This window comes from Lontra canadensis, unplaced genomic scaffold (genome assembly GCF_010015895.1).
Source record: "Lontra canadensis isolate GAN:19392208 unplaced genomic scaffold, GSC_riverotter_1.0 scaffold14, whole genome shotgun sequence".
Lineage (NCBI taxonomy): Eukaryota > Metazoa > Chordata > Mammalia > Carnivora > Mustelidae > Lontra > Lontra canadensis.
Window position 1 is genome coordinate 25,775,922 of NW_022631008.1, and position 14,231 is coordinate 25,790,152.

The window sequence follows — 14,231 nt, forward strand, 5'->3', positions numbered from 1 at the left end:
CTAGAAAAGCACTGGCTTATTTTATGTTACGTGGCATCTGTTGCACTAGCTCAGGGAAGGCTTCCAAAGTCACTTCACTGTTCCAGAGCAAGGTCTGGCATTTATAACACAGTTTTAACAACATGCGTTAAACATTGTAATATTTTAAGTAAGTTTCAACAAAGGATTGTAATGAATCAAAGATTAATAGTGAGCTAAAATTGTAGATTTACTATCTTACTCTTAACACTGTGACTAGGATTGATGATAAAATCCTAGAGATGCCATCATTAGAGAAGCTCGTCACTGGCTATGGGTATTTCTTCCATGACTGTGGTAGGTTACATTTAAGAGCAGTTGTTCTCAACCTTTGCTCAACATAGGAATCATCTGGGAGGTTCTGAAAAATCCTGATGCCAGGGTATCAGTTTAATTACTCTGGAAAAATGCCTGGGCATCAGGATTTTTCAAAGCTCTCCAGGTGTTTTTAATCTTCAGTTTAGGTTGAAAACCACAGCTTTATTCTTCTCAGAGTATGGGTTCATGAACTAATACATTCATATCGCGAAAGTTTGTTAGAGACGCAGAATCTTGGGCCTCACCTCAGACCTCCCAAATGATAATTTTTTTTTTTTGGAAGTCCATATGTACATGTGTTTTAAAGTTTGAGAAGACCGCTTTACATTATAACCTGTGGAGAACTATTCTAAATTACCACAGTTCTTAATAGTGACTCCTCTGCAAGATGACATCCAGCAAAACATGTAAAGTTTTTGTTTTGTTTTACAAATATATGTAAGGGCAGGGTACAAATGCAAAACTCTTGGATGTAGATTCTCTCTAGGCTGGCACCTGAGACATACTTATTTTTATTTCTACTCTGCTTCAAACCCTGGGTCTGCTGGAGTTTTTTCTTTTTCCATTACAGGTCTCAGTCATTTAGAAAACAGAAGGAATCCCAGGTGGATATTCTGGTTTTTAAAATATTCAAGGGATTTTGTCCTGACTGCTAGGGGGCACTGCGCTGAGCAGTACACGTGTCCCAGTCCCCCTGACCTAAGACCCATCTGCCTTGTTGCTTCTCCTGCAGCTGGAGGGCTCACCTCCAGTCCAGCAGATGCTCCAGGACCCTGAACCAGGCCTCTAGTTGCTGTCCCTTCTGATTTGTCAGTGTTTGCATAGGTCTGTGCTACCTTGATGAAATCAGTTTCTTGTCTTACCATTTTTCCTCATTGTATTCTGTTGTCACAACTTGCATGTTATAACTTTTTCTTGCATGTACCTGCATACCACAAGTCTCCCAATACCAGTCTTTTTTTTTTTTTTTAAGATTTTATTTATTCATCTGACAGATCACAAGTAGCCAGAGAGGCAGGCAGAGAGAGAGGAAGAGAAGCAGGCTCCCTGCTGAGCAGAGAGCCTGATGTGGGGCTCTATCCCAGGACCCTGAGATCATAACCTGAGCCGAAGGCAGAGGCTTTAACCCACTGAGCCACCCAGGCGCCCGTGTCTTTTTTTTTTTTTTATTTTTTAAGATTTTTTTATTTGAGAGAGCATATGCAAGCAAGAGGAGGGGCAGTGGGAGAGGGACAGAGAGAATCCCAAGCAGATTCTACCCTTGTGCAGGGCCTGACAACCTGAGATCTCTCACAACCCTGAGATCGTGACCTGAGCCAAAATCAAGAGTTGGGTGCTTAACCTAGGGAGCCACCCAGGCATTCCTGTATATGTCTTTAATACAGCCCAGCCCGGTGGTTCTTAATGTGTGGTCTCCAGGGCAGCAGCAGCAGCACCATGTGGAACATGTTAAAAATGCAGATTCTCTGGCCCACTACAGACCCACTGGATCAGAAATTAGGATGAGACTCAGGAACCCATATTTTGTTGATAGGCTCAAGCGTTTCTCATGCACACTGAAGTAGAAAAACCTGTGATTTATCACATTTTCAAAGACCTCTAATCAAATACCAAACTTCGTATTTCATGTTGTATATGTTAACTTTCAAGGTTGTTTTCAGATATTTTGTATGATATATAAAATTTATTTGAGAGATGGCTGGCTAGATTGGCCCAATTTAAGATTCCATTTTAGGAAGGGTGGTAGATTATATAATTAACATAGTAGTTTTTAAAAATGAAGAGAGCATATCAATAGCTGTGATTGCAATCCATTTTAATTTTGAGGATATACTTTTGAATAAATCCAGTCAATTGAAAATGTGATGTTAGTGATGAGCTAAGACTGAGCATTAGAGAGACTTGGGGTTTCTTGAAGTGGTGATGATGATATTCTTTTGGTCAGTGGCAGCTTGACGGGGTTTTGTGGGTTAACATTCCAAAAGGGAAGCTCATTTTTATTGAATAGTTGCTATGTGTCAAGTGTCATCAGAAGTGTCTTCACATATTATCTCAGCCCTCAAACCACTGTGAGATAGATATACCCTCATTTTACAAAAATTGAAACCCAAAGTAAGTAGTACTGTTACTGATTTCGTAAATTTACTCAGAGAATCTCTAAAGTTTTAGAGTCAGACAGAGCTAACAGCTTCTTTACTTCGATCTCTTCTTTCTACAAATGAGGAAGGTGAAAGACTAAGTTATTTGATGGCTACATTACTAGGTAAACTAGAACTAAAACACTTCCTAATTTAAGATATGTATGAAGTACAAAAACTCAATATAGAATCCTGAGGTTGCCAGACCATTAGTTCATTAACAAATAATGGGCATGGTTTGCAGTTGGGACAAACAATTCTTTAGATAGAATTTTAAATGTTTATCTCAAATCTCCCATAATAAGAAAAAATGTCCAGATACCACACACCCCTTATTAACATGACTTAGTGTAAGTTACAGGATATGAGTTTGGCTCTGCCATATCAGCACTTAGGGCAAGATCATATAACATTTTGTATAAATTATCAGAATGTGTTTCATATTTGTAGACGTGGAACAGTCTAGAATTCCTTCTGTTGAATCAAATCAAAGTCAATTTGGTTTAAGTCGTATTTGGAGTTAAATTGGGATAAGATTTTGAATCTTTGAATCAGTTTCTTCAAATTACGTGGCTAACATACATGTTCTGATACAGAATACATTCTAATACAGAAGTATCACTGTGTGAACCTTTAAATGGTGGTAAGAAGAACCACTGCATATACAAATCTATGATTTAAGTTACTACACAGCCTGAGAGAAGGAGGTGGGAGTGGACAAAGGGACCGGGAACTTGCCATCCTTTAGAAAGTCGGTAGAGATCTACCTTTCCATTGCAGGTAAGTTGAAAAATAAAGGGAGCTGGAATCAGTTTCTTACACCCATGCAGATATCTCCGTTCTTTCACAATATCAGATAAAATGCTTAATTCCCTAGTGTATGGGTTCATGCAAGTAAGAGCAAGTGATAACTGCTGTGCTGCTTGTTATTACATGACTAATGCTTGTTAATTTGTTTTAACTAGGATCTCTGCAAAGCATCAGTTTCGTTCATCACACGCTTCACTAGTTGGTGAGAGGCCCTGTGGCAAGCCTAGCTCCCCTTTGAAATGTCACCGGAATGACCAGAGGAACCCATCCAAAGGCCCAGAGAGAGGATCTGGAGACTTCATGCAAACAGCTTAACTTCTCAGGTTGGCGGAAACTTTTCAGAACAGAGGAAGAAGAACTATCTCCTCTTTAGTGTTTCCCAAATCTTGTTATTAATCAGAGTCGTTGAGGAGCTTTTAAAAAATACAACTTCTAGGCCAACTCCTGAAGGTATACCAGTAATTTATTAAGCATACATTTAATGAGCACATATAGCATAAAAAGGTTCTGTTCTAGATCCTGCATATAAATTATTGATTCCTTGGACCCTCACAACAGTTCTGTTTGGTAGGTGCTATGCTTTGACATAAAGATCTGAAATAGAGGCACAGGGAAGTTCTTGCCTAAATGCATGCATCTAGGGAATGGCAGGGCTAGGATTCAAACCAAGGCCGTCTGGCTCCAGAATACACATTCTTAACACTCTGCTGCCTCTGGGTCACTTGAGAATGTGACATAGGCAGTATGCTTTCTCCCCATCCACCTCCAATCTTACTATAAAGGCATATACCAAATAGCAATAAAGCTGTGATTTAACAAAAAAAGAAAAAAATCACATTTTGGTTGTCAGGAGTTAGAGATGGATGGTGGAGAGCAGGGGAGTAGGTGTAACTATAAAGGGGTAGCTCAAGGGAGGTCTTTTTGAAAACTTGCGTGACTTGACTGCGGTATCAGTCACATGAATCTACACATGATAAAATGATAACATAGTACTGATGTCGATTGCCTGGTTTATATATTGTACAATAGTTGTTGTGTAAGATATGTCCATTGGAGAACCTGGATGATCAGCACACAGGACTGCTCTGTACTATTTTTGCAACTTCCTGTAAATTTATAATCCTTTCAAAATTAAAAGTCAGAGAAAGCATATACCTCCTTTTGGCAACCCCCAAATCAATTAGAGGCCTGTCTGCTTAAGAGATCATTCTTGGAAGACAGACCTTCCGCAAAGGGCAAGAAAAACCCAAAATCTTAATGGCTTTGGGCATAGTATGAATGCAGTGCCAGCAGTGGTGGAGGCAGCTGAGCAAGGTCACCACCAACAGAGTCACTCATTTCAGTAACTACAAAGAGGAGGCTGAAACTAGTCACTTACGTCTTGCTGTGATTTTTAAATGACTAGTGCCCAGCTGGCCAAACAGGATCCTCTAGGTTGAGCTAAATGAATGAACAGAATCCCTTTCCCACACTTAGAGACCTTGACTTGGTAGATCAAGGACAGGGTCCTGCAGTCTGTGTTTTAAAAGCTCCCCTCGTGGTGGATTTAAGAATCTCAGGTTAAGGAGCAGCTGATGAAGCAGGATCCCCAATAACATCTCAGGAGTCAATGACCACAGGGCTGATTTGCGTTGGAATGCTTAACCCAAGCCTTTGGTTTTCATATGGTTGGTGTGGCTCAGAGATAGGCATTCTCTTCATGTCAGATAGATGCCTTTTTCTGAATGCTGCATGTAAACTATGAAATATTACAGTGAATTTTTCTATTGCCTCTTTTCTATTTGGTTATTTACCAACTTTCTTAGGGCAGAAATGTAGTTCACAGACAACATAATTCCGTTCTAAGTGCTATAGGATTGGAAGGCCATTAGGTCCTGCTGCTAAGAATGGTTTGGGCTACAAGTAGCAAAATAATCAGCCAATAGTAACGTCAACAAGCAGGAGTCTATTTGTCTCACAGTAAGAAGCCAGAGATAGGTACTTGCTGGCATTGGTTCTGTAGCCCAAGAGTTGGGGCTGACATCTCCAGTTCTCTTGGCCTTTCCTTCACAGCTCTGGCCTGTCTGCATTCAAGGCTGGTTGGGGGAAGGGGCAGGATCACTGGCATTCTACTCTTGTCTCACTGGCGAGATGGTATTCCATGGCCACTACTGGCTGCAAAGGAGGGTGGGAAATTAAGTGTTTTGCTTTTATAGTCTGTGGCAGAGACAAGAAAGGAAAATGGGGAGGGACTGGGTGTTGGGAGGGCCAACCTACAGCATCTTTACAGCTTTCAAATTAAATTTTATCAAGCACTGTTTAATTAAATATAGAAACAGCTGATCAGATGCATAATAATAAGTTGTCAGAGAATACGGATATGAAAATCAGGCATAAAGATCTCCACTGTCAATAATTACGCATTGTTGTATTGGTCTTTCATTCTCTGTTGGAACCAATTCCAATTTTTGAAGAACTTCCGTTCCTTCAATCAGTTGCCTATATTGGAGGAAAAAATGGAGAATTTAGTCATAAATTTTCACATTAGCTTCCATCCCTAAATCAAGTGTTATTCTGCTTAGCTATGACTACTTCCTGTAAATCAGATTATCCGTCATAAGTATAAATAGTTCCAGATGTGTCCACTTTGCCACGGTTCCTCCACATCCGTTCTGGGACCCTTCCAATTTGTCATCCTCACTGCTGTCAGGGTTATCTCTTAAAAATGTAAACCTTAAAAAAAAAATTGCAAGTCTGATCTCACTTCCCCGCTTAAAATACTTCAGTAATTTCCCATTATCCTTATGATAAAGACCAAAAATCTCCACCATGACCCGCCATGGGCTGCCTCCCTGCTGCCTTCCAGTGCTTTCCTGGGCCATGCTCCCTGGCTCTCTGCCCCAGCAGGACTGACTTCACAGTACCTCAGTATCCCATGTTGCTTCCCTGCCGTGTCTATCTGTTGTGCTCCTGCCCCCAACTTCCCTTTGCTCCCCACCTCCTGGTTTTCCTTCAGATCTCAGTTTACTCAGTAAACTCAGTTTACTTCCCAAAATTTGTTTGACATCGCTCCTCATCGCTCCTTGATTATGCCAAGCTCCCCGTCATCTTTATAGGAGTTGTCAAGGTTAATTTGACATTTATGCTGCTTTGATTAGTTTCTGATTCTCCCATGAGGACATAGTTCATGCTTTTACTTAGTACTCAATGCCTAACACATGGCAGGGCACCGAGTAGGCACCTCATCAACGCCACTGGATACGTGAACAAAAGCGCAGAGCCATGCTAGTTTGGATCTCTGTAGACATTCGCTGGCCGTGAGCTAGAACTCCCTGAGTGGAACTAGACTTAGGATGGTTCTATCAACTGAAAGAGAGTAACACAGGCTAGAGAGACAGCGCTAAACACGGGACTGGTTCCCTTTGGCACTGTTTGAGCAGAGGCAGTGGCTGAGGGGAAGGTACAGTTTCCGTTTCATGAACTTTTATAGGCACACAGCAGTGCTGACACTGTTCATGCTCTAGGCAACTCCGTCCGCCTCTGGCTGTCCCCAACAGACACCAGGACACTGAGCCCAACACAAGGTACATTCTGAGGATGAGCAAGGGACAAATGGACAGATTCACCTCTGACCAAAGAGGCTGTAGGGTCTGTTCTCCAGATTGGTCTCACAAATACTGAAGGAGCACTTACTATGTGCATCTCTCCACTGTGACAGGTGTTAAAAAAGAAGATGCCAGTTCGTACAGGGTGCCAAGGAGAACAAAGAAGCATGTTGATTCTGGTAATCAGGAGGTTTCTGACTTAAGCCTTGAAAGGATTTTGGCAGACTTTAGAGAGGCAGAAAGGAACAAGATAAGCAAAGGCCCAGAGGCTGTCCTGGGAGTGATGGTACTGTGGTCTGGCTATAGGTCAGCTGCCATGGTGAGTTTCCAAATCTCTATTTCCGGCCTTGCCCCCCTTGAATACCTACTTACGGTATCCCAGAGTTGCCTTCTGCCTCACCCTGTAGGTATCCTAATCAGAAACATAACTTGTCCATCCTAAATCCATGATCTTCTCTTCCATATCCTCGTACTCCCTATCTTGGTGAGTGGCATCAACCATCCAAGCAGTTCTAAAAATCCTAGGAGTTTCTCTAGACTCTCCCTACCCAGTATGGTAGCCATTGGCCACAGGTGGGTATTTAAATTTGAAACTTAGTAAATGTAGTTCCTCAGCTGTACCGGTCATATTTGGAGTGGGCAGTGGCCACATGTGGCCAGCAGCTGTCATAGTGGACAGCGCAGGTTTTAGTACATTTATATCACTGCAGAAGGTTCTGTGACATACCACTGCCTGATACTCTTCCATGATCTCACCACCACCATTGAAAGAGTCACTGGAGTCTTGTTGAATCTAACTTCAGAGTTATCGCTTGAATCTTTTTCTGTTTACCCTCACTTCTCTGCACTGCCCGTGCTTTGGACCAGGACTTCATTTATGGCACTATTATCATAGTGCCGTAGAAGCCATAGGCTTCTTAACCGGCCTTTCCAATTTCATTGTCATCCTTTGCCAAGTAATTCCTCACTTCTGCTGAAAAGAATTTTTTCAAAATGAGAACCTAGTCATGTTGCTCCCAATGAATTCCTCCATAGCTTCCCATCCCCTTTGGGTGGGAGTCCCTGCTTAATAGCATGGCACAAATAGCCTTTGGGACCTGGGCCTGACCGTCTCCTCCTCTCTACCCTCCTCTCTCTGTCCATTCACCCCTGGGGTGCTAAGCTCTAGCCAGAACAAATGACTTGTAGATAAGAGGCTCTCCTTATTCCTTAGGGCCCCTCTGCAAAGGCTTCTCACTCTTCCCAAAATTTGATTTTACTCATTTTGATTTCAGCCTTCTCTGGCTAACTTCTACTTGAATTTCAATACTTATCTCACCTCTTCATGCTGCTTTCTATGCCCACACCATTTGGGAGTCCCCTATAATAAAATTAATTCCCCCATCACTGTCCCCAACATTTACCCCATCTACCATGTATGAATGGAGATTTTACAGATTTGTGTTTTGACATTCTTTCCTTATGAAGCCAATGGGCAAGACAGTCTCCCCTGAAGAGCATTCCTAGTGTCATTTATCTGAAGGGACAAGTTCATGTACCAGGAACTAGGGCTCAAAAGGAAGGTCTGTCTCTCTCTGGACCTTGCTAACCATGTCTCGGATTCCAGAAACTCACATAAACCCAGGGACGATCTGAGATGATAGAAAGCATTAACACCAGAAGCAGCCCTGCAGTGGGGAAGGACAGTACCCCTGAAGAAGTTAGACTTGGTCAGAGTATCTACTTGCCTGTTAAGGTATCACCTTTCTGCTCCCTAGTGTTCTCTAAGGTCTTATTTAAATATTCCAGCCCAGACTCAGCTCTGATTTGGAGATTTAAGAGATCGATCGAGATGATACTTGGGCTAGAACAATAAAAGAGGTGCAGTGCTCCCCCCCCACCACCACCAAAACCAGTGTGGCGGCAACAACAAAATTGAGTGAGCAAGATTCCCCTGGAGGAAGGTGAATCACATGGAAAATAACAGTCATCAAAAGGAGACCACATCCTCCACTCCACTGCCATCCTCTAGGGATCTGTGTTCGCTTTTGCTAGAGGAGCTATCTTCCCTCTTTCCTGTATCCCCAGTGCACTCTTCACAGAACTGCTGTAGCCTGTGTCTCACTGGCTTAGAGTTGTTGGTTTTCTAATACACTGTAGACTCCCTAACGGGTAGAAATTGTGCCTCTTCTCTCTTTCCCCACGACTGAGCACCATGACTGGCGTATAGTAGGTGCCTAATAAAACGCTGGTTGAATGAAGGAGTCAGGAGGCGAACAGAAGGGAAAGCTGAAATAGATGTGGGGCCAGATAATGAAGGCCCAGAATGCCACTCTAGACTTTCAGCTGTATGCATCTGGAGAGGAGGGCAGATAGTGAAGAAGGAGATGTTAGACATTTTGAAGTAGTCATGTTTGTGTTTGAGGAAGTCACCTTTTGGAAAGACAGGAAGGTTCACCTAATCATGTGGTTAAGATGATGGGAAGACACTTAAATGATCCAAGAAATTGTGAATATTATTTGGATTTTAAATCATTGAAGAATACATTTTCAAAATCAGAACACAGTTTATTAGGACCAGGGAAAATAAAAGATAATACATCATTTTAGGTTATGCATCTATTAATATAAAGTCATCTTTTTAAAGAAATTTCCTTTGGATGAAAATACACTTTCTGCTTTTTCAGTCTAGAAATATCACTTGCGTTACACTGAAGGGATAATTGTGGTTTAAATTAAAACTTATGAAATTTCTTCATGGGATGAAGAGTCAGTAATTATCCCTGTGGAGTGGCTGGAATAATCTAATACTTATTCAGAAAAATACCAATACTCTGCATCATTTCAGGGAAGACCAAGTAAACTTCAACTTACATTCACTCCACTAATCAAATAGAGACATATACACTGTAGTGATAAAGAGTATATCCATCATCCATTTTAGATCCACATGCCTATTAGCAACTTACTAATAATATTCTAATCATTATTACATCTGAGGTGTTTCCATACTATAAATTGTTCAGTTAAAAAAGTTACTTGTAATTTGGATAGTTTTCATATATCTCTTCACCGTGTTCATGGACAGGCACTTAAATGGCTTCACCTCACTTCTGCATCTAAATATTTCTATGTGATTAAGCACTATGGTATTGCTCATAGTAAATAAGAATGACAATATCCTTGAGGCTGAAGATAGAAGGATGGATAGTCAGGACATTATAATGGCTGGACCTTAATGGTTTCTGTGTTTTTTATAGATAGCAAGCTTCTTATGAAATATTTATTCTAAATGTTTGTCTCTATTTGTATTATTTTTGCTTTTAAATTGTATCTTCAGTTATCCATAAACTATGTGGACCACATTTTTAAAAAAGATTTTATTTATTTAATTTGAAGAGGGAGAGCATGAACAGGGAGAGGAGCAGAGAGAGAGGGACAGGCAGACTCCATGGTGAGCCCATCTTGGGTCGCAGTCTTACAACCCTGAGATCATGACCTGAGCCAACATCAGGAGTCAGGCACTTAACTGACTGTGCCACCCAGCTGCCCCAAACCATACATATATATCTATATTATATAGACATATATAGACACACACATATATATATATATTATATAGACAAACTTATAGTGTACATACCCAAAAGCCACATATTTTCTATCTAGATAGGGTGCTGGCTGTAGTGTGATGTAGAATTGTGACCCGTTGGTGTGACGGCCTTTGTTTGCCATTCCAAGAACTCCCCTCTTATTATGAGGAATTGAAAAGTTTTCATCTAGAAAAGACAGTAAATGGTAGCTCATTAAAATATTTCCAAATTATATTGTTTCATATTTCACTCCAACTGGGCTGTTAAAAAAGATAAGCTAGAAAATCTTCGTTAGAACTATTTTGAACATTTTTCTATATTTACTTTATCATTATTGTAGCTAAAAACAAGTGTGCTAAGAAATAATAATGTAAAAGGAAGTGCTTTAAATTAATAATGTAAAAGGAAGTACATTGCTGAGGAATAAAGGTCAGCACATTTTTTTGTTCTGTTTGGCAGTAGTAGTTCATTCAAACTACCAATGTGATCATTAAAAATACCCTCTTCAAGATGGCTTTTGGATCTGACCCTTCCCCTCACAGCATCTTATACAGACCTCTGTGGTCGTCTTTATGACCCGTGCCATCGTTCACATGGCTTTTCTTCTCTAGTGTGTGCAGGCCAGGCACCTTGTCTCAGGATAGCCTTACTCCTAGGGCCTCCTAGTACATTAACTGGTATGTATGTGGGCTTAAATGTTGGTGATGAAACGAAGGGGATTCATAATTTTTTTTGGAGTCTTTAAATAAATTTTAATCTCAAACTTTATATAGATTGACCAAGATTTTGTGGAAAGTGATTTTTATTTTTATTTTGTGTGTGTGTGTGTGTCAAGTTAACAAGTGAAGAGAAGTGTATAGTGGTGAATCAAGCTGTTCTTTCAGGATGTGGCATTTCTAGCATGAGGTTACTTTTACCTCCAAACTCAAAAACACAGAAGGAAGTGGTAGAAGAGAAATTCATGAAAAGCTTTCATTCAATAACCTTAGATTCTGGGAGTAATTGAGAGGTATGAGCATTAAGTGTCAAGATTTTCTGAAGATGCAGTTGCTAAGCATTTGAAGTTTCACAGCTAAACCAACTAAGCAATTAAGCCATATCCGTAGTAGTAGCTTTTAGCTTGTTAAATTGCAACTGAGTAAAAACCTCTGAAATCTTGTGAAATGCAAATAAAGCACTTTTGTACAAACGAGTCTGTATAATTCCGTATTCATTTCAGAGCAATTAAGAAATAATCCATTAATTTTATAGAAAATTACTTTGCCCAAAGTAAAGATTCAGAGTTTTAACAAAACGATATGTCATTGTTCTTAGATATATGATAAATGTTTTTTAAATTCTGTAAACATTAAAAAAGAAAGTTTTATAGCATAACATTTTTTTACCCCAAATTCTGTAATTATGGGAGAACTTTTAAAGTTTCATTAACTTTTAAAGTTAATATGTAGGTATAGGCAGCCCTTAACTTACAAATTTAAAATGTGTTCACCTCAAAAAAATGTGTGAAAATTAAATAATTATGATAATGATTGTTTTAACAGAGTGCTGCCATGGAACTTAAGGACCCGAGGCTTGTCACTTCAAGACTGGCAGTGACGGCACAACAGAGGGGACTCAGCTGGTGACTCTGCCACACCAGGTAAAGCCCTTGGGTAGAATTCCACCCGTTTCTACTCTTGGAAAGCTCCCACGGAGGGGAGGGGAGCCAACCCTCCCCTTCTTGTTCTCTACACAGTTACTGGTGGGAGTTTCTGCTCTGAAACAGATTGTAGTGACCCCTCCCATATGAACTCAGCATGAGCTGCCACTAGGACGGGGCCCTTGGTGCCTCCTTCACAGCTCACTTGGGGTATGGAGTGGACCCCCAGCCTTGCAGGAACAGATTATCTACTTAAAGACCAGAACCAGTGACAAAATAGAGGTCCACATAAAATTCTGTCCTTAGAGAAGCTTTCCTGAAAAGTAACTATCCGAACAGTATTTTTACATTAATAGAGAAGTTTTGTTTTTTGTTTTTTTGGGTTTTTTTTTTATCAGTAACAAGATGGAGAGTGAAAATCCCGGGTTTAAGTCAACATTTGTTTATTTGACAAATATTTTTACAGTGCCTAGTATGTTCTGAGGGTTAAGTGCAGAGCTTCAGACTTTCCAGTTATATAAAAAATGTAAACTTAATGTGCTCACATAATATTTTGAGGATAGGGAAAATAATGGATCCTTATTCAACCAACCCTTCACGCCCTCCCAACTTTTTCTGAATGGGATAATTAACTGTTCTAGATTAGTTTAACTCTATCAGCAGCCCTGAATGGAAAGGAAACATTTCAACAACCTACCAGAAAGTGAAGTAGGAAGAACAAAAAACATCTTTTTTGTTGCTGGGTAAAAATAGAAAAATTTTAAAATTTGAGAGCTGGCTAAACTAGCATAATTAATAATAATTTTATTTTTAGGTCATGTTAATTGAGGCATGGAAGGAAGTTTAAAAGCTATGGTAGGATCTCAGGAGCCTCTCATTCCGTTGTCTGTGACTCAGGAATTCCTGCCTCTGCCACTTACCATGAAATAGGAATCGTAGTTACTGCTCTGTGGTCAAAACTGGCCTCATTTATAACATACAACGGGAAGGGCAACATGTAACTATTTGAAATAGAAATCAGAATTTATGGAAAAAACATCAATTTATGGGCTGAAGAAAATCAGTGTCTGAATCTGTTTCAAATAAAGTCTTTCTGATGCTTATAAAGGAAGCAACTACCACAAGTCTGGGAAAGCTGCCGTGCATTCTCTCTGGTGAAAGTATAATCAGATAGTTTAGGACGTTTCCATATAATTTGCTGAAGGCAGTCATATCAAGTAAAAATCTGACCTGAATATTGCAATATTAATTTTGTAAGCCAAATGTTCTATTTTTACTATCATATTTAAATAATAACAGCTATATACTCTTTATTATTACATAAAAGTACATGAATTGGTGCTACTTGGCATGTTTTAATTGTTGCTTTAATGAAGCATTTGTAAGTACACATGTTGATCCTGTGTGTGACATTAGGAATGAATAGCCAGTATTCATGAACACTTAAGGGGATAAACACTTAGTGTACGTTTATAACATTGAACACTAGTGCCAGTGAGAGGATTCCAGCTATAGAGAACGTGAATGAATTTCATAGGCAGTGGATGAACAAAAGAAGTAAGACAAAAAGAATGCCTACAATGTGATTCCATTTACATAAAATTCAGAACCAGGCAAAATTTAACTCTGTTGTTTAGGGATGCCTACCTGGGTGGTGAACCTATCAAGGAAAGCAAGGAAGAAGGGCAGGCTAGTGGTTACCTCCGAGGGAGGTGGAGTATTGCTGAGGATGGACAGATAGGGTGCTTCTGGTAAGCTGGCAAATTTTCTTTCTTGACATTGCTAAAAAATGTCAAGGGGATTTGCTTTAAAATTATGTCTTAATTGTACATATGCACTTTCCATATAGAAGTCTCAAAATTCTTAAAAAAATAAATAGCCCTTAAATGGCTACCTAGACTGTACTGTTTTCAGTTATTCAGTACTGACAGTCCATCAGGCTGTGTGCCATTTATTCATGAACATTTTCACTTTTTTAAAAGATTTTATTTATTTATAAGAGAGAGAGAGTGAGTGAGCATAAGTAGGGTGAGGGGCAGAGGGGAAAGCAGACTCCCCGCTGAGCAGGAAGCCCGATATGGGGCTCGATCCCAGGACCCTGGGAACATGACCTGAGCCAAAGGCAGATGCTTAACCGACTGAGCCACCCAGG

At 40.1% G+C, this 14,231-nt stretch overlaps 1 protein-coding gene across 5 annotated transcripts in view; it reads right to left on the bottom strand.

Moving 5' to 3' along the window:
* Nucleotides 1–2,453: 2,453 nt before the first annotated feature.
* Nucleotides 2,454–14,231, bottom strand: part of PPIL6 (peptidylprolyl isomerase like 6) — a 32,997-nt gene continuing 21,219 nt past the window's right edge. Inside the window, exons 7-9 of one of the 5 annotated variants that reach the window (XM_032858282.1) lie at nucleotides 10,491–10,626; nucleotides 5,684–5,762; nucleotides 2,454–2,548 (exon numbers count right to left, since the gene is read on the bottom strand). In XM_032858282.1, coding sequence (XP_032714173.1) covers nucleotides 2,483–2,548; nucleotides 5,684–5,762; nucleotides 10,491–10,626 — 281 coding nt within the window. In that variant the 3' untranslated portion in view covers nucleotides 2,454–2,482. The other 4 variants (XM_032858285.1, XM_032858284.1, XM_032858286.1 and 1 more) reach the window with 4 other exon arrangements.